This window comes from Castor canadensis, chromosome 7 (genome assembly GCF_047511655.1).
Source record: "Castor canadensis chromosome 7, mCasCan1.hap1v2, whole genome shotgun sequence".
Lineage (NCBI taxonomy): Eukaryota > Metazoa > Chordata > Mammalia > Rodentia > Castoridae > Castor > Castor canadensis.
In genome coordinates, this window is record NC_133392.1 from 36,716,547 (window position 1) to 36,740,883 (window position 24,337).

General features: G+C 39.7%; 1 protein-coding gene across 8 annotated transcripts in view; it reads right to left on the reverse strand.

Moving 5' to 3' along the window:
* Plce1 (phospholipase C epsilon 1) overlaps positions 1 to 24,337 on the reverse strand; it is a 363,378-nt gene that overhangs the window by 150,506 nt on the left and 188,535 nt on the right. For all 8 annotated transcript variants that reach the window (XM_074078733.1, XM_074078732.1, XM_074078737.1 and 5 more), the window contains one exon: positions 15,445 to 15,730. In XM_074078733.1, the coding sequence (XP_073934834.1) occupies positions 15,445 to 15,730 (286 nt within the window). The remainder of the gene's footprint in view (positions 1 to 15,444; positions 15,731 to 24,337) is intronic.

Sequence of the window (24,337 nt, forward strand, 5' to 3'; positions counted from 1 at the left end):
AGCATGGTACTGGCACAAAAACAGACATGAAGACCAGTGGAACAGAATAGAGGATCCAGATATGAAGCCACACAACTATGAGCAACTTATCTTTGACAAAGGAGCTAAAAATATACAATGGAGAAATAGCAGCCTCTTCAACAAAAACTGCTGGGAAAACTGGTTAGCAGTCTGCAAAAAACTGAAACGAGATCCATGTATATCACCCTATACCAAGATTAACTCAAAATGGATCAAGGATCTTAATATCAGACCCCAAACTCTTAAGTTGATACAAGAAAGAATAGGAAATACTCTGGAGTTAGTAGGTATAGGTAAGAACTTTCTCAATGAAACCCCAGCAGCACAGCAACTAAGAGATAGCATAGATAAATGGGACCTCATAAAACTAAAAAGCTTCTGTTCATCAAAAGAAATGGTCTCTAAACTGAAGAGAACACCCACAGAGTGGGAGAAAATATTTGCCAACTATACATCAGACAAAGGACTGATAACCAGAATATACAGGGAACTTAAAAAACTAAATTCTCCCAAAACTAATGAACCAATAAGGAAATGGGCATGTGAACTAAACAGAACTTTCTCAAAAGAAGAAATTCAAATGGCCAGAAAACACATGAAAAAATGCTCACCATCTCTAGCAATAAAGGAAATGCAAATTAAAACCACACTAAGATTCCACCTCACCCCTGTTAGAATAGCCATCATCAGCAACACCACCAACAACAGGTGTTGGCGAGGATGCGGGGAAAAAGGAACCCTCTTACACTGTTGGTGGGAATGTAAACTAGTACAACCACTCTGGAAAAAAATTTGGAGGCTACTTAAAAAGCTGGACATCGATCTACCATTTGATCCAGCAATACCACTCTTGGGGATATACCCAAAAGACTGTTACTCCAGAGGCACCTGCACATCTATGTTTATTGCGGCACTATTCACAATAGCCAAGTTATGGAAACAGCCAAGATGCCCCAGCACTGACGAATGGATTAAGAAAATGTGGTATCTATACACAATGGAATTCTATGCAGCCATGAAGAAGAACGAAATGTTATCATTCGCTGGTAAATGGATGGAACTGGAGAACATCATTCTGAGTGAGGTTAGCCTGGCCCAAAAGACCAAAAATCGTATGTTCTCCCTCATATGTGGACATTAGATCAAGGGCAAACACAACAAGGGGATTGGACTATGAGCACATGATAAACGCAAGAGCACACAAGGGAGGGGTGAGGATAGGTAAGACACCTAAAAAACTAGCTAGCATTTGTTGCCCCTAATGCAGAGAAACTAAAGCAGATACCTTAAAAGCAACTGAGGCCAATAGGAAAAGGGGAACAGGTACTAGAGAAAAGGTTAGATCAAAAAGAATTAACCTAGAAGGTAACACCCACGCACAGGAAATCAATGTGAGTCAATGCCCTGTATAGCTATCCTTATCTCAACCAGCAAAACCCCTTGTTCCTTCCTATTAATGCTTATACTCTCTCTACAACAAAATTAGAGATAAGGGGAAAATAGTTTCTGCTGGGTATTGAGGTGGGGGAGAGGGAGGGGGTGGAGTGGGTGGTAAGGGAGGGGGTGGGGGCAGGGGGGAGAAATGAATCAAGCCTTGTAAGCACATATGAATAATAAAAGAAAAATAATAATAATAATAAAAAAAGAAAATGTGGTATCTATACACAATGGAATTTTATGCAGCCATGAAGAAGAACGAAATGTTATCATTCGCTGGTAAATGGATGGAATTGGAGAACATCATTCTGAGTGAGGTTAGCCTGGTCCAAAAGACCAAAAATCATATGTTTTCCCTCATATGTGGACATTAGATCAAGGGCAAACACAACAATGGGATTCGACTTTGAGCACATGATAAAAGTGAGAGCATACAAGGGAGAGGTTAGGTAAGACACCTAAAAAATTAGCTAGCATTTGTTGCCTTTAACGCAGAGAAACTAAAGCAGATACCTTAAAAGAAACAGAGGCCAATAGGAAAAGGGGAACAGGAACTAGAGAAAAGGTTAGATCAAAAAGAATTAACCTAGAAGGTAACACACACGCACAGGAAATTAATGTGAGTCAACTCCCTGTATAGCTATCCTTATCTCAACCAGCAAAAACCCTTGTTCCTTCCTATTATTGCTTATACTCTCTCTACAACAAAATTAGAAACAAGGGCAAAATAGTTTCTGCTGGGTATTGAGGGGGTAGGGGGGAGAGGGAGGGGGCGGAGTGGGTGGTAAGGGAGGGGGTGGGGGCAGGGGGGAGAAATGACCCAAGCCTTGTATGCACATATGAATAATAAAAAAAAAAGTGGATCAAAAAAGAGTTTCAAAATGATTCTACTTAGCTGTTATGGCGATACAGACACAAAGTTATGCTATGCTACACATATAGAAAACTTAACTATTAAGCTGGAAAGAGTGACAAAGGATATTGAAAATAGAAATTGAGGTTGGATATATACCAAGACCCTGTCCACGGAAAATGTGTATGCTGTCTGGAACCTTCCCAACCCAGTTTCTGAATCTATAACACATTCTCAATAGGTCTAACTTGGGTTTTAACATCCCATAAACAGGAAAAAAATGTATTCTATATATTATCAGTTAGAGTGCAAGCCATCTGTACATTTGCATTTGAGATGTTAAGATATTTCAAAAAAGGACAAAATGAACCACACAGTCTCATCAGACTCCAGCTAAGTGGCTGCCACAAGACATTAACCTACTCAAAGACCCTGGAAGACTCCAGCCTTTCCCCCTTTCCCCTCAGATAACTCTGCAAGGCGTCCAGTGAACTCCAATTTGGGCAGGGGTTTGTTTATTCTGCTTGGTTCAAGTCAGGGCTACGGATCCCTAATGATTTTAGAGTCTCTAAAGGTTTTCCACATTTGGGCAAGATCTATGCTTTATGTCAGCCCCAAGGAGGCCTTCCTCCCACCCATTCTGGCTGAGCTGACTATGCCAAGAGCACTCAAATGCCTTGACTCCAGGGAGAAGTTGTACAGCATCTCCCCCTTGGCAAAAGCGTGGTGATTTTTTACAATGGTGCTGTGTTATAGTAAATACACCTCCATTCTTAGCTGACTGTAGTTTTATTACTTTTAATTTTTCTCCTGGTGATGTTGTGCTTTCAATGCTTACCCCTTTTCTGTAATCACTACCTTGTGCCAATGAAAACTAAAAGGGCTCACACTGGTCTCTGGCCCTTTATTTTGAGCACACCAATTCCTAATGTAGGAATAATCACTCAGGTTTATAACTCCACCCTCAATCGCAAGTCATTATTGATCTGACTTTCTGAAAACACAACATTCTAGGAGTCTGCAGGGGTTCTCTGGCGCTTTAGGTTCAAGCTTTCACTTCGTTTTCTGACTTTGAGCCACATCTACCAAAAGAATCTTCCCTCTCACCCTGTCCCCTGGGCCACTTTCTCAATGTCTTCCAGGCTCTACACTCCACATTTTCTTATGTGCCTTCCCTGCCTACCATACCTCCTCTATCTCTAGGGGAGACCCTAAACACAGGCCCAGGCCAAGACGACCTTGTGTGCTTTCATCCAATCTTCCTTTGCCCCAACTCCCAGGCCAGACTCCTGAATCCTTGAGCTGAAGCACTCGATAGTGTGTGAGAATCTCAGAATGCAATCGAGGGATCACAAATGCATTACCAGGCAGGTAAGAGAATGAAGTGGGGCCAGATGTATCTGGTATGGTTCTGGTGTGTCTTATCTGTGGGTCAGTGTCATTCCACAGAGCCAAGGGAGGGTAGGTCAAGGTTGGCAGAGAAATCAGAACTCCACATCTTAATGAAAAAGTTCCCAATTTTAAAAATGCTGCAGCTGATAAAGAAAACACACACAGCCTGGATCTGGCCTATTAGCAATGAATTTTACTTCCCTTGATACAATTAAAACACTGCTATAACTCAGAGCACTCACTGAGTTCGACATTGGGGTTGTGTGTGTGTGTGTGTGTGGCGAGAGGCGACTATTCACAGTCCTCCAGGCCTGTTTAATCCCCCATTCTAGTCCACACCACAAGCCTTGCTTCTATATCCAACCTCTTGGAACACAGTTCCCAGAAAGGAAAGAGCTAGGTGACCATCATTCCTTCTTTCCCTTCCTCTTGGAAACATCACACAGAGCTCCAGCTAATAATATCTTAGTCTTCATTTCAGAATAATGATTTTCAGAGTCAATATCCGTGACAGTTTCAAATGTTAATATTTTTTATTTTGGGTACAAACCAAGTTGGAATGGGTTGGACAGATGTGGACATCTCTGGTGTATTTTGATCTGAATTGTTCTTTTGAAATGTAAATCTGATCATGTTGCTACTGCTTCACACGCTCTGATGGCTTCCCCTGCTCTTAACAAGAGCCTGCATTGTCTGGCAGTTTGTTTTGCTTCTCTGTGCCTCAACTTCTTCATATATAAAAATATGAGGCCTAAATTTGATAATATTAAAAAAAAAAAAAACACTTGTCACAGTGCCTGGCACACAAGAGCACCCAATACCTGTTAGTATTTGTAATTCTGATATCACTAGATTTTATTGCCATAAGAAACCTTCCAACTCCTGGCTCTCCACCCAAACCTCAACCTTGAATATTTCCTAATGACACTGGACCTCTGCACATATGCTCACTTCTCCCAGATGCTCTTCTAGCCCCTTTCCTCCTACTTACCATACATTGCACCTTTAGCTCTCAGCTCAGGTCAGACTTCTTGACTTGGATCAAATCTCCCTTTGAGAGGATCTCATGAGACCATGTCCATCTCCCTTGTAGCATGCACCACAGTTAAGATTTGTGACATATTTTAGATTTTAAACTCTATGTGGCTAGGGACAATGTCTATTCTACTCCTGTTTCCCACAATGTAGATATTAAGTAAGTGTATGTGAAGTAAGTGATTTTTCTCCATTAGTGGCCTCTTTTTGATGTGCAGGTTTGTGAGAAGCACAGGTAAAAGGCTTTACCCAAAGCTGTCGAGGAAATGGGAATGCCTCTCCTGGCTTGAGGGCTGCAGAGTGGAGGCACATCACCTCTTTGCTTTGGGAAGAGACAGCAGACCCTCAAAAGTGAGGACAAAGAAATCAGGCCCACTCCCTTCCTTCTTTTCCTTCTCTCTTTTTTCAACAATATGGGCCCACTTTGCAGAGAGGAACACTCAGGAACACTTGCTAATGGATCCAGGTTATGTGTCCTTAGAGCAACCACAGAAACACATAAGACTGAAATCATTCCATGGCTGTCCACCTTAGTGTGGCCAATTTATATCTTCCAACATTGGCAGGGGGCAATGAAGATCAAAGGTCTGAATGTCCCTTGTATGGCTCTCAAAGGGTCTGCTTCTACCACCTACCCATAGTCACATGCAGGGCTGGTATCAGCCCAACTGACTTTTATGAATAATGCTTAAAAAATAAATACTACTAATAAATTAGCTTTTGATGTTGGTGATGCTCACAGGACAAATCAGATGGCTTCAAATGTTCCTTCCTGGTTTTAGTACAGGTAAGTGTGTGTTAGCCTGGGGCTATGTGAATATGTTCGTAGATTCACTCATTTACTTAGCAAATACTTTCTGCACCATTTCCATGGGCTAGGCTCTGTGTGGCTTGTTATGCAAGTGGAATACATTCACTTGGTTCATCAACTAACAATAGCTTCTCTTCTTCTGTTTGATTGGCTTCGTGCTCCAACTATGCAGCTGTGGGTGGGAAGACCCCCAGATACTCTCAGAGGTGCCTATATGGAAGAATGGAAGCAAATTACTTCCATTATATCCTTCAAGTCCTCAGAGGTCTCTAGGGTAAGGAAGCAAAATGATGTGGAAAAATTATCAGTTTTATAGTCAGATGAACCTGTGTTCAAAGCCGAGGTTCCATGTTGTACTGTATGTACACACACACATACCTGATATAAAACAAAGGACCCGAGGAGGAGATAATCTGGAATGTTTCCTAGAAGTTTAGAACATGGGTTTGGGAATCAGATAGGTTTGAGATCAAATACTGGCTTTGCCCATACTAGCTGATAAACACCAGTTAAGGATTTTGTTTCTAGACTGGGTAGTTCACCAGCTAGACCTTGAGAATTTCCAGGGCCTCTGAAACTTTTTGTATTCTCCTTTCTCCTCCATATAATTCCAGATCATCTACAACAATGTCGGCTTGAAGTAGATTTTTAGATGTTTGCTTATTAATGCACAAATGTGGCCCTGGATATACACAGGAGAAAATACCTACCACATTCATGGGGAGAGGCCCAGAAACGCTGAACACATTTGTTCAGGCTTGCATGGACTCACTTGTGGAATTAGTACTATGAAAAACATTTCTTAAAAGTTTAATGTCATGATGAAATATGAAGTTTTAAAAAGACTTAAAATACCAACACTGTATTTCCAGTTGACAAAACATTTTAGACTTTCCTGAAGATGGTTAAATACCTTCTGTTAGAATTCAGTTCATAGAAAACAAAACACCCTTAAAAATGCCCTTTTACTACTTTAACTGTACTACTGGTTTCTTCATTATTTCTTGAAAATTCAATTCCAACAAAAGTTTAAATAATGACTCAGACTATCTTGAGAGCTGCTCTTTTTTTTCCACTTAAATATTTGCTACTGACCCACATGTTATTATAAACAGATTATAAGCATATTCCATTATATCCTATGAAAGTTCCCATGGACAAGAATTTTCATAGCTCATTTAAGTGAGGTTTAGTCTTTTAAAACAATAAACAATTTAGAAACACTAAAAAGGTTTAGTTTCATGTACTGAAAAAAATTTTCACTTAATTTAATTGTAGTAAGTTATCAATCATCATAAAAATGGACAGTTTGAACTTGAATGCTAAATTTTGTACCAATCATAGATGTTAGACAAGGCTTCCAGTACCAGAAGTAGATGCTTGCCATCCTTTCTACTTTGGAGGGAACAAAGATAACATCTGCAGAGAATTAAGTAGAAATAACAGAAGCTCCTTGATCTAGACCGGGGCCTGTTCCCACCCCCAACACCCAGTAGTGTAGCTGTTCACTTTTCTCCAGGCTCTTGACTGGTCTTAGAGATTTCAAACTTCACTCAAGATTGCTCAGGGACTTCCCTCGGGTACTTATGCCCAATTATTTCAGCCATAACATTTATGCCCTGCTAAAATTACGTGTTTATTTGCCCATCTCCTCCTAATGGTGTATCTCTTGAGAGTGAAGACTGCATCTTGTTTATTGTCATATCTGTGGCACAGAGTAGATGTTCAACAAATACTAAATAAATAAATGAATGAATGGCCTAATACATTGGGAACTAAAATCAAACTAAAGAAGTTATAAGGGCCAGCAAACAGGAGGTGGAGACCAGGAGGATCAGGGTTCAAGGCCAGCCCTGGCTTTGCAAGACCCCATCTCAACGGCATGATGGTACACACCTGTATTCCTGCCTGAGGTCCTAGCTATGCAGAAGGCCATAGGTAGAATTGTGGTCCAGGCCAGCTCTGGGCAAAAACTCAAGACCCTATTAAAAATAACAAAACTAAAGCAAAAGGGGCCAGAGGTGTGGCTCAAATGGCAGAGTGCTTACCTAGCAAGTGTGAGAGTACAAGGGGCAGCCTCCAGTCACTCTATACCTCCTCTCAAGTGTCCCATAAGTTGCTAGTGCTCTGGGACTTCAGCCAGGAAAACCTGGGAGGTACTTTTTCTTCTTAGTGTGCACCTAGGACTGAACTAACAGCAAAGCCTCTGAATTAAGAACAGTGCGGGGCTGGGGTATGAAGTTTCTTTCTTTCTTTTTTTTTTTTTTGGCAGTACTGGGGCTTGAACTCAGGGCCTTCACCTTGAGCCACTCCACCAGCCCTATTTTTGTGAAGTGTTTTTCTAGATAGGGTCTCACAGAACTATTTGCCCGGGCTGGCTTTGAACCGCGATCTTCCTGATCTCTGCCTCCTGAGTGGCTAGGGTTACAGGCATGCGCCACCGGCGCCAGCCTGTAATATATTAAAGGTGCCAGCAATCATCCTTACCACAACCATCATCTCAGCATGACCATCATCTTACGGTTTACTGGACGCACATGAGGTACCACAGACTATGCAAAATCCTTTATGTACACTGCTACACTGAATCCTCAGAACCACATGGAGTTGTTGCTTTTGTTTCTCATTTTACAGATACAGAAACTGAAGCCCAGAACATTGAAGTGACCTATTCAAAATGACAGTGCTAAAGTCAAGATTCTAACCCAAGACAGAATGACACTCAGGTACGATTTCTTTATATCATGAAGCAACTCAGAGACTAACATTTCCAGTAGGATAAAGACAGCCTAAAATAACACTTGACTTATTTATTCTGAGCCCCTCTCCCCACCTCTTCCACAGTCTTCTGATTTCTCTCTCTCTCTCTCTGTCTGGCAGTAGTGGTGTTTGACCTCAGAGCCTTGTGCTTGCTAGGCAAGCACTCTATTACACAAGTCATGCCTCCAGCCCTTTTTGTTTTTAGTGTGTTTTTCAGAGAGGGTCTTGCTTTTTTTTGCCTAGGGCCAGCCTTAGACTGTGATCCTCCTACCTGTGCTTCCTGAATAGACAAGCTATGCCCCCACACTCTGCTTACTTGTTGAGATGGGGTCTTGCTAACATTTTTGCCCAGGCTGGCCTTGAACCACAATCCTCCCAATCTCTGCCTCCCTTATAGCTGAGATTATAGATGTGTACTACCACCCCTGGCTTCCAATTTCTTTTCATTTGAATGTGAAGCCCAAATGGTCTTCATTATGGTTGCTGACAATAAGAGTATTGGAAATAAGGGGACTGAATCTTCACATTGGCTCCAAATGCTTTTTATTAAAATTATAAATGAAGTATGTATACATAGAGGTTAAAATTGCAACAGCATATATGAGTAGAAGATTACCAGTGAATGGCCTTTCTTGGAGGGAACCACTTTTGCCTGTTTCTGCACCTGTTCTTTGGCAGTGATCGCCTTACATTAAAAGTGTTTATGAGCCAATTATTTTATATATTTCCTTTCAAGAAGAATGCATTCAATCACCTCAGTGGAGGATGGGGAATTTGGCCCATTGTTCCAATTACTGAAAGTTATATTTTTTTAGCTTTGTTTTTTCATTAGAAACCTTTCAACTTTAAATACCATGCTTCAACTTCTTTCTTTAGCTTCCAGTTCAGATATACTTCTTGACTCCCCCAGGGCAATTCAGTTGCCCAGTCCCTTCTCTCATTAAATCTGCCTCTTTCAGGATAAACACAACAATTTCTGAAACATTTAATTAGTAACACTGAAAATTCATCTCTTACAACTATTTTTCACTTTCAATATTCAGCAAGTTTTTGGGAAGCTTTGGAATGTAATCAGTGTTAGATTAGATTTTGAGTACAGCGTTTCAAATAACTATCTTGCAAATTAGTTTCTGGAATATGTAGCCAGGACTTGACATTTTTATTTGAAACTCTGAGGGCCTGTCTGGAATTGTTGTCCTCATTAATCACTTTTCTGAATTTATTGATTAGGACTTGACTGGCCCTTAATTATCTGATTTACGTGTCAACACTTTTACTGAAATAGAGGATAGAATGCTTTTTCTTATAAACTACTTTCTGGAGCCAAAATTTGGGCAAATAAAAGAATTAAATGCAAATAGTCTCCAACTCAAACTAGACCTGTTCACACCTTGGCAGAGAGCCACAGTTAGGCCACACCTGGCCATGGAGTCACATTTCTAGGTTACAGCTGGTGTGAAATCACACTGTGAGGTTATACCTGTGTGTAGAATCTCATTCTTGAGTGACACCTGACCACTTGTAGTCCCAAAGCAGAGGGAATTTTTCCTGGGCTCACCAATTTCCAGACTCTGGGGCCTACTGAGACCACTTTTAAGTTAGCATTCCAACACTTTTCTGAATTCTCTTTGGGTAATAAGGGCTATTTAGTAGGCCTGAAACACAAAACTCCACTTTCATGTTAAGTGAGAAACAAGTTGAAGGCTTCTAAATGTGATCCTCTGCATTCTTCCCACAGGTGACACAGCACTAGGCCACAATGGGCAACCAATGAATATTTCTTAGTTTATTAACTGGTAGAAACACACCCAGTATTACTTCTAAAAGCATACTTTTAAATACCAAAAAATAATTTCAAGGTGACAAAATTCATAAGTCAGGGTAATTCTTTAAATAAACTGAATTCTTGGAATTGGAACTATGCACATGCCTTCCCTGCCTGGTAGGCACATAAGGGGTAATTGTTTTGATTATGAGGAAGTCAACCAAGATGGGCTGTTATAAACCAAGCTATTTATGAGGTATAGTCATGCATTTCAAATGTGTGTGTTTTCCACTAAAATACCTCTTATTTTTATGTTCAAAGTCACCAACCTTAGGAAAAGACATAAATAGAACATACTTATTGCTGTGAAAATTTATCAGACTTTTCTATCAGAACAAGATACTCTATATTTTCAAATAAGAGTATTAAATCTATATGCCCCTTTTCTTTTCATGTTACTATTCTTACTTAGAGCCTAGGAATAACCACTAACTTTAATCTAGTTATTCTCTACACATACACACACACACTCAAACCTTTTAAAAACGGACAGAAGAGTTTTATTTCCTATTACGTACTTTAAACATGGGTAACTAAACTTTGTCCTGGTTATGTGTAATATTTGATTCCTTAATTTACAAACTTTACTCAGCAACAATGTGAGAAAAAATTGTGCTTACTGCACTAAATTTATTATATTGGTTGGTACCATATGCACATTTGAGCTGCACTATTTGAAAATTTCTGTCTTACTATTTTTATTTTTTGATTTTGTTATCTCAGTGCTTTACATTGCAATAAATTATCCCATGTTTATCTAACTTTTTTATTTTATCTCAAAAAGAATTTTTTTGAGACAGGGTTTCACTATGTAGCCCAGGCTAGCCTCAAACTCATGATCCTCTTGCCTCAACTTTCTGAGTACCGGCGTTATAGGCAGGCACCACCACACCTGGTTGCTTCATACTGAGTATTAAAGCTAGTGATTGTTTTGGCCATCACTGGTATACAGTGTTGGCTCTGAGATTCTAACAAGCTTAATGAGGAGATGAGAAGGGAACAGAGACAGGAAATAAAAAGAGCTTATCTGTTTTAAACTAGTAGAAGTCACTGACTGGCTGGTATAAACTCTCCATTTTTCCATTTTGAGAGCACACACACTTGCAATTAAGGGCATCTTGCTTATTCAACTTAACAAACCATCCTTAATGGCCCTGAAGGCAGACAGCCATGTGTTGTGTTGGCTGCCTTTGGACCATCCCATAGACTGTCTCAAAGTGCACAGCTGCAGCTTAAAACCAGCTTCTGGCTTGGGAATAGGATCTCACTTATTAGAAATCCTTTCTGTTCCCCAATTTTCACCTATGGTAGGCTGCTGAAATCCCTACTGGTGACCATAGTCACTTCTAGGAAACAAATTTCTTGGTTCTTTCTAACCTCCTAATAAATAGACCTGAGATCAAGGACAACATATCATGCCTCTCCTTTTTTCCCTTTTCAGTTCTTTTTTTTTACTATTGTGTTACATGAAATGTAACATCCTAACATTTTTGAGTGCAACTCATTGGTATTAGGTACATTCACAATGCCATGTTACCACCCATCTCCAGAACACTTTCCTCCCGCAAAAGTAGAACTGTACCCACTAAACAGTAACTCCCCATTTCCCCTTCGCCAGTTCTGCATAACCACCAATCCACTCTCCAGTTCTATGACTACTCTAATTGCCTCATGTAAGTGAAATCATAAGCATGTCTCTTTCCCTCCTCCTTGGTCTCTATGAATTTTTCAAGGAAGAGGTCATTCTTTTGACCCTCTTCCTCTCCCTTTCTCTCTGGGAAAAACTTTCAAAGTCTTATGCTGTCTCCTTCTGCCCTTCATCTTTCCATTAGTAAGCATCCCATTAAAAAAAAGTGGGGGGGTAGTTGCTGGGATAATTTTCTGATTCTTTCATGTAGGTATGAGTTTTGAAGTACAATTAATCACATAAAAAGAACTACAGTTGCCAACATCTAAAATTTCAGAAATGGTTAAAAATTCTTTTCAAAGTCTTCATAAAAGGTTTTTTTGTTCTATTTTGGTGGTGGAGTGAGGGAGTTACTAGGGTTTGAACTCAGGGCCTCATGCTTGCTAAGCAGACACTCTACCACTTCAGCCACCCTCTAGCCCTTTTTGCTTTAGTTATTTTTCATATAGGGTCTTGTACTTTTTGCCTGGGCTGGCCTCCAACTGAGATCCTCCTACCTACATCTCCCGCATAGCTGGGATTCCAGGAATGAGCCACAGTGCTTAGATTTTATAAAAATTTTAATTGAACTCTTTACACATTTCCACTCAATAAAAAATTTTCACTCAACAAAAAATGTCTTTTAACGCATTTGTATTGCTTTCTTCCTGGCTAGTGATTCTCAGTACCCCAATAATAGTGTGTTTCTCTTTCTTCTAGGGGTAGTGTATAGGTTAAAGAGGTTTTCGAAGTAGCTTGTGTTGAGAGTCTGAGAACCAAATCACTTTTAGTACTACTTCTCTAGGAAAGCGTTCTAAGTTCCACACAGCTACTGGGAAATGAACTTCTAGAACATGACCCATTTATAACTGGAAATATTCTGTGTGCATTAGATGATTCCAACAGATATTTGTTAACAATTCAAAGCTGAAAGTTATTGGCCAAATCTATGGTACAAAACACATTTTTAACAATAAAAGAAGTAGCCCCAAATCGCAGCAGCCAGTACCTCCTCCAGCTTCCCTGGTATGAATATATGGCCATCAGAGCTTAAGACCTACTAGCCGATATGCTGATCCTCTAGATTCTGTGAACACCCTGTGACTTTGAAGACCCATTTGCTTTTTTGAAGTTAAATTTACTTTTTTAGTTGACAAAAATTATGTATTTATTATTTGCAACATGATCTGAAATATGTACACATTGTGAAATAGTTCAATTGAACTAATTTACCTCACTTATTTTTTGTGGTGAGAAACCTGCTGATTTTTTTATGCATTTTTCTTCATTTTTTGTTGAAGAAACATGTTTACGGCATATAAAGACTTCGAAAACCCCATAGGATTGGGCACTGAAGTTGGAAAGAGCTTCCAAGAGAGCAAGTCAGAAGCTACAAAACTAAGCCCAGAGCAGAGAGCAACCAGCTCATTGTATCATTTGGTAGCAGCTACTTACAGAGAATTATCAGAAACTGTTAAGGAGCTGCAAAATATAAAGGTATAGAAACTCCCAACTCTTATTTGAAATGCCAATTGAAAGATCACACATTGGTTGATTGTCAAGTAAGTCTCTGGACTAGGAATGATGACTTATGAGATTCTATTCTTTGTGCAAATAATCAAGATCAAATTACTATCAGGGTAATAGACTCACTGATCCACAGCCTCTTTTCCTTCCTGCAGGTCTGTGTGCCTACTTAGGACCCTGGAGATTTACCCATTAGCAGTTCAGGGAGGGAGGTGTGGCTCAAGCACAGAGCACCTGCTTTGCAAGTTTGTAGCATTGAGTTCAAACCCCAGTCCCATCAAAACAAAGAACAAACAAACAAAAAAGACCAGCAATTTAGGGAGAAAAAAAAAAGTAGCTTGAATTGACTTCATTTATTTGAGGCTTCACTTTCCAGGCCCAGTCATTCTTCCTATAGAATGTTAATTCTCTCTCCACACTCTTTGAAAGCTTAATCACTTCCACATTTATTATATGGCACTTAACTCTTTTCACTTTCATATTATTCTTTGATTACTTGGTGCATGAAGTCTTGCCCCCTTAAAAATACCTTAAAGACAATTAAAATGACTTAACACTTCAATATGTTTTCCCATAGCACCTGTACTCTACTGGGCACAGAGTTGATATCTGATGGCACAGGCTGATGAACTTGCATAATGAGGTCTTGGCATACAGTTACATGCATTGAAGCAATGCCAATCCCATGTGCTAATCTCAGCTCAACTTCCTAGGAAGAGCACTGAGGGAAAAAGCAAGGCTGCTGGTCTTAGAGGGGCACATCAGAGTGGAGAAACCTTAAACCTGTGTATAGGGAAAACTGCTTACTATGTAGATACTATAAGCTCATGAGGACAGAAATTATGTTTTGTTCCCTTCCTGGCACCTAACACCTCATAGGAGCTTAAAAACATATATTGCATGGAGGAAAAACATAAAACCAGGTTTCTCCCCATTAGTATTCCCACTGGCAGACTTTCCTTTATTCATCATTTAAAAGCAATCTCCAGAAATTAAGGCAATTCCAGAAAACCATTCTCCATGGCACCTAACACAGTTCACAGGGAGGTCCTGGTATTCTCTTTGGCCTGACCAGTATGTGTGTGTGTGCATTTGGTTGTGTGCATGTGTGTGCATGTGTGTGTGTGTGTATGTGTGTGTGTGTGTGTGACAAGGGAGGCTGAAGATCAAGGAGGAAGGTCACTGGCCTACTAGTCCTGCATCTTTGGATTCACTGTGGAGGGACAATAGCTACCCTCCTTGACAGAAATGGCTAGATGTCAAATGGAGCCCTTGGCAACCCAAAGGCAGTGCAATACAACTCTGCATGGTCCCTGGCTGGCTGGTAGCTTCCTGTCAGGGAAGGCTGCCAAGCAATTTGTGACAGCTGTGCAGTGAACGAGTCTCTGAGGTTCTCTGGTGCACTGCCATTTCTGACCTGCCTGTTTGCTACTCGTGGGAAGTAGCTCGGAAGTTCAGATGTAAGGGACTTCATTTTCCATTGGCTTTTATTTTTCAGCACTGTGTCTGCCTACATTGTCCTTTAAGATGGGACTCACTGGAATATGGTCTTTGGCTTTTCTGGCCAGTGGGAACCTATCAATTCTGACTATGAAGGAGAATTATATTTCACTCTGCTCCAAGACACTTCTGTTTTCAATGTGACCATATGACTACACTTGTTTACTAGCATCCTATCCCAGTAATTGACTTCTCCCATGGACTATGACTAGGAGAAACCACCTGCCTGAATAACTTTTTTTTAAAAATTAGAGTTGGCATTTTAATCATTTACTGTTATCAAAAAAGATACGTCAGAATCTTAATGCGTGCTGTCTGGAATTTTTTAAAGGCCAATAATAGTAATTAATCTTATTAATTTCCTTTTTATTATCATATGATTGTTGTATTGGGTGTACATCAAGACATTTACAAAATTCTTACGATAGATCATAGTTAAATTCACTGTTTGGAATGCTTATATCTTAAGGGATTTTATGTTTTCCCAAAGCAGCTACTTTTACTTAAAGTTGCTGACATGTGAACTCAATTCACCATCAGGAGATGCATTTTATGTTATCTTAGATTAGTCTCTGACGGCAAAGATGAAAAGTTAAAAGTGAAATTTCAGATATTACCTTTCAGCATCATTCGTCCAGTGGATCCTCCAAAAGTACTGAGAAGGCCACTTCTTGCTCCTAAAGAGGTGGTTGCCTCTAGGAGAGAACCGGTGATGTACTGAGATATGGAAGTCCTTTGGAGGGTGGCACGGTACTCACATATGGTGTCTTGGACACATTGCTTTAAGCACAGACCAACGCTAATCCCTCCATGGATTGTCTCGGAGGCTGGGAGCTTTGTGAAGAAATGGAAAAGAGATCCAACTGTATCTTCTGTTTCTTCTCTTCTCACTGCATTGTAGATCTGTGAATAGCACAAAGCACAGGAAGTATTAATCTAGTTTCTTAGAAAAGCAAATTAACTTGTTGACAAAATGCCAAGATGACTTATTAAGAAAGAAGGCTTAGTCGCTGTAAGCGCAAACACTCTTGAGCCCTGGACTCATGCATTAACCTGAACATTCTACAGACTCCAGTTATTTGGGAAAGGTATGTGTAGTTATGAAATAGGCCATTCAAACAACTCTGCTATCAAACAGAGCACTTAAAGTTGTACCAACCAAAAATACGTTCAGCTCAAATTTCTCCTCCTCCACAGGAGAGCAAACTGTCCTAAAGAGGACTCTCCTGGAAGACTGTCCCATGTGTGTCTGCCTCTGTGAAATGTTTCAGCTTGACTTTTATAGGGAATCTTTGCTCTATGATCAAAGTGAAGTGAGACCAAACATTGTTTGAAAAAGAGGGGATGAAAGAGGGGAGAATTGAAATGGAGGGGGTGAACTTATTCAAGGTATACTATAAGCATGTATGGAATTATCATAATGAAACACTCTTGTGTTATTAATGTTTGCTAATTCAAAAACAGAAATTAAAAAAGTGAAGTGAGAATGAAAGTGTCATGGAGAGGGAGAACCTCACTATTTCTCTCTTGGCCATAATCCTTCAATCTATCAGCTGAGACCAGTCTTTGAATCTTTTATTCTTTTCTTTCTGCTTTGCTTCCCACATCCAAAGTGTTACCAGTTCCTTCCCACTCTCCCTGCCCTGTCTTTGTCACTTTCCTGAATTCTTCTCCCTTAATTACCAAGAATCATTCAGGAAGAATGAGCTCAAGAAGACTTTAGGACAGGTTTGCAATTGTCTCCACATATGTTCTTATGAAGTTCAACATGCGTAATGTAGACCCCGCTCTGTGCAAGACGCTTCATTGACAAACATGGGGCAAGTGCAAAGGGTAGCACACTGCTGTGTGCTTTGGAATTTAATAGTCTAGTTTATAAGATAAGGCTTGCATGATATGAAGTTTAACATGATCGCAGGAAGGTGTGTTTTTGACAAGTATTCTGGACAGCCAGTCTTCTATGTGAACAACAGGGAAGAAATATAATGTGGGGTGAGGTAATCTAACCTCTCTGATAGTGGAATGAAGGTTTACTACCTTATGTTGTCTCCATCATGTTGACTGAGCATCTTACCTTGGCTGACTTGTCATTCATTCATTAAACCAATGAATAGGTATATGTACTTATAAACAGTCACTGGTGTTGGGTCTGGGTAAATCAGATAGCTACTCCCCTCAAAGGGCTCACATTCTAGTAAGGGAGACAGAAAAAACAGCAAAGAGCTTATGGTAGGGTGGCAATATAGGTCACCCTCTTTGGTGACATCATTCAACATCCAGGAAAGACCCTCACATGTACTCCAAGCCTTTCATGTGCCCTCAGACACAGCACACTCCAAATTTCACTTTAACCAGGGCCCTCTAGAGAAATTCTGTCGAGCTATCTAGGTCTTTATGATACCCGACAATGTACCCAGAGCCCTGTAATATTCCTCTTCCTGCTCATCTATATCTTTGCAACTTGGGGCCAAAGTGTGAATTTTGAGCTTTAATTCTCTTCCATTAAATTTCTGGTGGCCAGCATGGTCTTGGAAAAGGATGTGCTGGGACACATTCAAGGCTTTAGGGTCAAATTATGTGGGATTATACACCTGACTCTGCCTTAACCACCTAGAAAGCTGACCATGAACATGAGCAAGTGGCTGTTTTGAGACAGTCTCTTCTTCTGTAAAATGGGGATAATAACACCCCTTCTTAGGGATGTTGTGGGATTTACTAAGATAACACATGTAAGGTACTCAGCTTAGTATCTAGAAATGGTGCCCATAGGTATTGGGTAAGTCTGTAAGAGAGAATGCATTCCTCCACTCTCAAGAAATGATAGGTGGTATATATCCACAGAGCAGAGTCTATAAAATTCAGTGTGATGGGTGTATGCCTGTGTTCTATGTGTTCCTGGATTACCATCCTAGCTTTACCCAGGGCAAATGTGTGGCTGTAGAGGGGCTCAAGTGGTAGAGTACCTGGCTGGCATTCATGAGGACCTGAGTTCAAAATGAACCACAAAAATGAAACAAAACAAAACAAAACAAAAAACAGGGCAAATGTGAGGTAGACAGCTAAAGAGCTTAGGGCATGATTTTCTTGTAAATCACACAAGCAATCCCCAGCACAATAACTGCCACACAGCCACACAAGTCCTTCAAAAGCAAATGGTCTAGAAGTTCAGGGAAAAGAACTCCCATGATGAGGCTGAGTGGCTAAAAAAGGCTCCAAGAGAAAGCAGGGTTTGACCCACACCCTAGAAAGCAGGCATGGCTCTAACTGAAGCTGGTGGAAAAGGAAACTCAGGATGGAAGCACAATTGAAGAGGCTGGAAAATGCAGCCTTGTGTCCTACAGACAGCAAGTAGAGCAGGATGCTTATATCAAAGAGTGAAGGGCATAACTGGTCAATGAGGAAGGTCAGGTGGCCTGATAAAGGGGAGCTCTGATGGGCAAAGCAAACAGTGTCAATCCTTCAGAGGCAAGCAACCACTGATAGGTTTTGTTCATCTGTTTTTTTTGTTCATCTGTTTTGTTTTTTTTTTTAACACAGCAGTGATGCTAAAAAGGTTTTATTTGACCAGATTAACATGTAGACAGTTACTAATGGACTGTCTACTTCCTTTACTTGCCAAGCTGCCTCACTGGCTCACTGTGCCCTCACTCTTTGCTGTATGCTTTCATGGATTTTCAATGGCTCCTTCATCCCTTATGCAGCTGTTCCAAGGTGCTTTTCTTAAAATGTTAGCTCCACAAGGGATCGCATGACCTAAGGACTCCTGGATCACAAAAGCCTGGAAATAATAACTATTCTCCCTTTTGGAGTTTTACATTGCATAACAATATTAAAGACAATTAGAAGGAGTCAGGTAAAGAAATCTTTTTTATTTTGTTTGATTGAATGAGGATTTTTCATGTTATTTGATTAAGGATTTAAAAAAGAACCACTTAGCTTACAGATGAGGTGTTGCTCTAAATGTTTTTTTTCTAACCTGATAGCCTTTTCTTATTCCAATTTACTTGATCTCTATGGAACCTCTGGAAGACACAACCTGCATCCTTCTTGAAGTTTTTCCTCTCTATCTGTGCCTTATTGTGTGTCTCCTCTTCCACTCTTGGCCTTCAGGACAGTTGCAATGCAATCAAGGGGTGCCAACAAGTGCTTAATATAAAGAGGTCAAAAACTGATGGCCAGGAGGCAGAGTTAGTCAACAGACTGGTTTCACCTATCACAAAAATGTTTTAAAATCAGGGGATTTTACATGCATATCTGAAATTAAGAGTATTCCTTGAACAATGGAATAATATCATAGCACTGAGCATTCCCACAAGGTGTCAAATGACCAGGATTTCTTCTGTCAGATGAGGCAAGTGTTCACAAGTTGGTGCCAGTCCCCACCACTCTCTAGTAATCACACCTGGCCAATATCTGCTCACCATGGGAATATGTGTTTGTTATCCTTCTCTTAATGAGATAATATGACTGTAGATATATACAACTTACATGTACCAAGTTCCTCCTTGTGTCCTCTCTGTGTTCTTGCCTGTGTTAATTTCTGAGGCTATACAAAGAAAGACATAGTCTCTGCTCTTAAAAGATGTAATAACTCACCTCCAAGAAACTATTAATACACATAATAATGCCATGGCTTTATTAAGTAATCATTTAGCATTGCTATCTACCACTTATTTCTAGGTGCTCAAACTTGACTGAAAAAATAGAAGATGAAGCATTCTAACAAGGAAGCTCTGAGTGACCACCACCATTACTTATACTCCTACTGCAAGGAACCAGAAAGAGATTGCAAGTTTCTACCAAGCTCTTGGCTAACACATTCAGATCATACCAACTCTAGAAGAGCAGAATTGAAGGGGCCTGTTGGAAAAACGCTGAAGAGTGCAAAAAGTGGTGGTAGATGTGGCAATGCTCAGGGAACATGTTAAAATCAGATTTCTAACTCTTACCAGATTACTCCCTTATAAAAAGGAAGAACTTGTAGAAAATCTCCTACATACAGAGTGGGAAGAGAAGGCAGTGTAGAATAATCATTACTAGTGTGGTTCTGGAGCATTGCTTTGAATCCTAGTTCCCGCTTCCCAGCTGTGTGACCTTACTTAGATATACTGGTGCTTTGTCGTTCTATGCCTCAGTTTCCTTTTCTTCAATATGGGGACATGAAAGTTATCACTCTTAATGTAGTGGTTAGAATTACAAGCTTTAATAAAGGTAGCATCATTAGAACAGCATCTGATAGTTCTTACGATGATGATGACAGTGATGATTGTGGTAGACTACAAATGATGGTAAATTATTTCCCTTACTAACTCTGTCTGGCTTTGTGATTTGCTTAATCAATGGGAATTTAGCAACAGTGATGCAAGCAGAGCTTTGCAAAAATATTTGTGCTTTGAAGCTTTCTGTCTCTTATTGCTTTGGGGACTTTGCAACAACTACCATGTGAAGAAGCCCAAGTTAGCTTGCTGGAGGATGAGAAAACATGGCCTAGTCACTTTGGACACCTTGGCTGATAGTCTGCCAACAGCCACACACACAGAGGGCCATCCTAGTTCCTAGCTCCTCCAATTGCCAGTCCAGCCTCCACAGATGCATGAATTAGCCAGGCAGAGATAAGTTGATCCAGTAGTAGTGGAACTACCCAGCCAGTTCACAGAATAACAGACTAAATAAATGATTGTTTTGAAAAGTTACTATAATGACTGACATCATGATGATGTGTTGGGCACAATGATAATTACTTTAACTACCTAACAATTGACCCTACACACTAACTCTATGAAAGTGATTTCATTTTGCAGATGGGAAAGAAAACCTAATGATATGTAGAAATACAGTCAGCCTTACACAGTTAGTTAGAGGATCACCCAGGATTTAAATCCATATTTCTCCAACTCTGTGATCTAGCTTTATTCACTGCACTATACATAGTCACTCCCATAGTTCAACAGTGGGATTCAAGCTCACATCATTACTTGGCAGAGAACTTATGCTGATGTTGTTGTCTTTATTCATGATAATTCCTTTCATGGTCACCCTAAATTACTTTTTAAAATAGCCAAGTTATGACTAATGAATGACCAAATATGTTTCCTTTATATGGAGATTTATAGTTTTAAATTACAAAGTGAAAAATACATAAACTTTATGCCACTTGATTAATGTGATAATAGAAGGTGCTGAAAAGAAGACAGACTACTGCAGTATAAGGGCCAGTGTTATTTTTGAGCTAAAATCAACATGTCTCAACATAGCAACCAAATTTGTTACACATCTATGTATCCATCCATTCATTCAACAACTCATTTATATTTATTGAGCACATACATTGTGGCAAGTCTAGTTGCTGGGGACCCAACAATGAATAAGAAGAGCTTCATTTTAATGGGGAAGATGGACAGTCCATAAAAAAGCTTATAAGTTAATTAAAAATTGCAGAATGGGCTTGGGTTACAGCTCAGTGATACAATACTTGCCTAGCATGTGTGAGGCTTTGGACCTCAAAAAAATTGACTATGATCTATTAAATATTATATATAATTGGCATTATTTAAATATTATTGTGTATATTATGTTAACTATTATTATAATGTACATAATATTAAATACAACATATAGTCGATATATTTTGTTTGTAGACTTCATAGGTATTACTTACATTGTTGGAAGTGAAAAAAGGAAAAGGAGTCAAGGATTCTACATTTGGTCATTATCAAGTTCTTAGAGATTTAAAATTTATATACCAAGGGCAGTTCTACAATCAGGTCCCCTCAGGCCTCCTTGGCTTAATGACTACTATGAACTGTGACTGGATCCTCTCCATGGAATTATTCTCTTCCCTTTAACACAAGTGCTGTGAAATGACATGGCCTGGAGTGATTTGAGCAACATGACCTCAATGTTATGAAGTTATTGACTAAAAATTAAGTAATGCTTACATAACATTTGTAGAAACACAGCAACATGTACAGTTCCGTGACTCAAAAAAAAGGGTTGCCTTGCAGAAACCAGTACTGGGACATTCAGTTCAGACCCAAAACAAAATAAAACAAACATACAGAGGCTGAAGAGAGCTAAGAGAATTCAGATGAAGACAAAGGCAAAGACTTTTTAGTGCCCTGAAAGCCAGGAAGCAGTCAGACACATGCTTCCAGCACTCACCCAGGAAGAAACTATCCTCTATGCATCCAGAAAGGGTTTTGTCTTGACATCTGGGTACCATCAAAGGGAGTATATTTTGTACATGTTTTCTTTCTAAAGCTGTCTCTCTGTGATCAGAATTATGAGAAATTATGATGTTTCGAGATCTGGTAGCATATGTTCTGAAATATTTCAATAGGAAGAAGGCTTATTACTTACAAGTTCATTGACTCCATAATACTTAAAATAAGTGCAACATTACGGACTGTTTAAAAAAGAAGCATGGAGCATTGAGACATGATTTCATGTGAGCCTCAGAACAATGAAGAAGTCCTGCTATGACGAGCATTTAAAAAGAAGGGATTAACGTGTATACCACTAGGACTTAACATCAGGATGCTCCAACTCTAAAGTGCTAACTACCAAGATGAACCTCTAGAGAATCTACTACAGATGTGAAATAAAGCATCTATTTGTTTGTTGAGTATCTTTAGATCTGCTTTGTGAGGACTTTCCTTTTTCCATTGCTCTATCTCCAGTGTCTAGAACAGTGGTTGACCTTATAGTTTCTCGATAAACAGTTTTTGATTGAATGAGCCAGTTTCTCTATACCTTGTCTTCAGTCTTCCAGTTTTTTGGCCATCAATACACTGGACTCATCTAAACCACAGGTGGCATTGTATTGCCACCAGTATTTGATGAACATCAAGTATAAAAATTACATGATATCATACCAGATTTTTACAAAGTATTCAGACAGCTACAGTCAAATGAGGCTGTTACTAAGGGTGGCCAGTCCCGAGAAATCCAATGATGGAAGAATACCACTCCATTATCATTTGCTGATTGGATTAGAGTTCAGAGTACTTAATCTGATCTGTCCTCCAGCCTTTGTTTTCATGAAAATGGCAGTTTGAAAGGATTGTGACCTTAAAAACCACCAGGAAACAGATTCACAAATCGGCTTTCCTAAATCAATTTAATTCAGCAAATCTTGACTTGACTTATAGAGGCAATGACGGGTTCTGGAGAACAATGATTTAAAACAAAAAGATATAAGCCAGGTGTGATGGTACACACATGTAATCCCAGCACTCAGGAGATTAGGAAGGAGAATCATGAGCTAAGAAACAGCATAGGCTACACAGACAGACCCTGTCTCAAAAACAAACAGCTAGCTAGGTACCAGTGGCTCATGTCTGTAATCCTAGCTACTCAGAAGGCAGAGATCGGGAGGATTGAGGTTCAAAGCCAGCCTGGGCAAATAGTTTGAAAGACCCTATTTAGAAAAAAACCCATCACAGAAAAAAGGGGGTGGGGGCTGGTGTGGCTCAGGGTGTAGGCCCACCAGTACTATGAAACAACAACAAAAAGCTAGAGCTACAACATAAATGAATCCAGAAAACAAGTTAAAAGAACTCAAACACAAAAAAGTATATATTATGATTTCACTTAAAAGTTCAAGGCAAAATGAATCTGTGATGTTAAGAATAAAGCAACAGTTGCTGAAGTATTTATGGAGTTCGAAAAGGTATAATGTTCTATATCTTGAGCTAAGTAATACTGACGTGTGTGTATACATATGAACATATACGTATATATCTATAAATTCACTGAAGTAACTTCTGATTGTGCATTTTGCTGTAAGTAAATTATACCTTAATAAAAAATTTATAAGATTATAAGAAAAAAGGACTCTGCCCTGGAGAGACCGACAGTCTAGTCTGTTAATAACTGCTTGATGCTGGAAGATGATGAAACCCCCTTCCTTTTACCCTACCTCTGCCCCTGCCCCAGTATTCTTATCTTTGACAAGAAGGGGCCAGCCAACATTATCTCTAAGCCCCTTCTTAGTGTTATTTTCTATGCTCTTCACTTTCTTACCTTCTTAATTTTGATTACTATTCTCTCCTGCAGTTAGGTTCTGTTCCCCTTCCTCTTTATCGGTGCTCTTCTGTGTTATAGTGACTACACATTCACTTCTAGTAGCATACTTACCCTCCTCATAATATAGTTTCTTAAGTGCCCTGTGCTAGAAAAAGAAATAATCACATTTATTTTGATTCTGTATTGACCATAATTTCACATGTGGTAACAAGGTAGGGACCTCCCTCCTGACATGAAGTATAAGAGTTCTGTGCTACGATTTGGGATCCCCTTTTATTGGTCTCATAGACCCATCTCCTAACTTTTGGAATGTAGAAGCAGTGTTCTAGAAGTTTGAAGATGCTGGAAGTTTGATTTCTGATGGACATGTATGTGCAATCGAAAGACAATGATGTAAGAACCATCAAATTTCCGATGTGTCAACTAAAACAGGCTGTTGGAGGGGTAGCAGCTGTGGCAGCTTGGAGACCTAGTGGCAAGGAT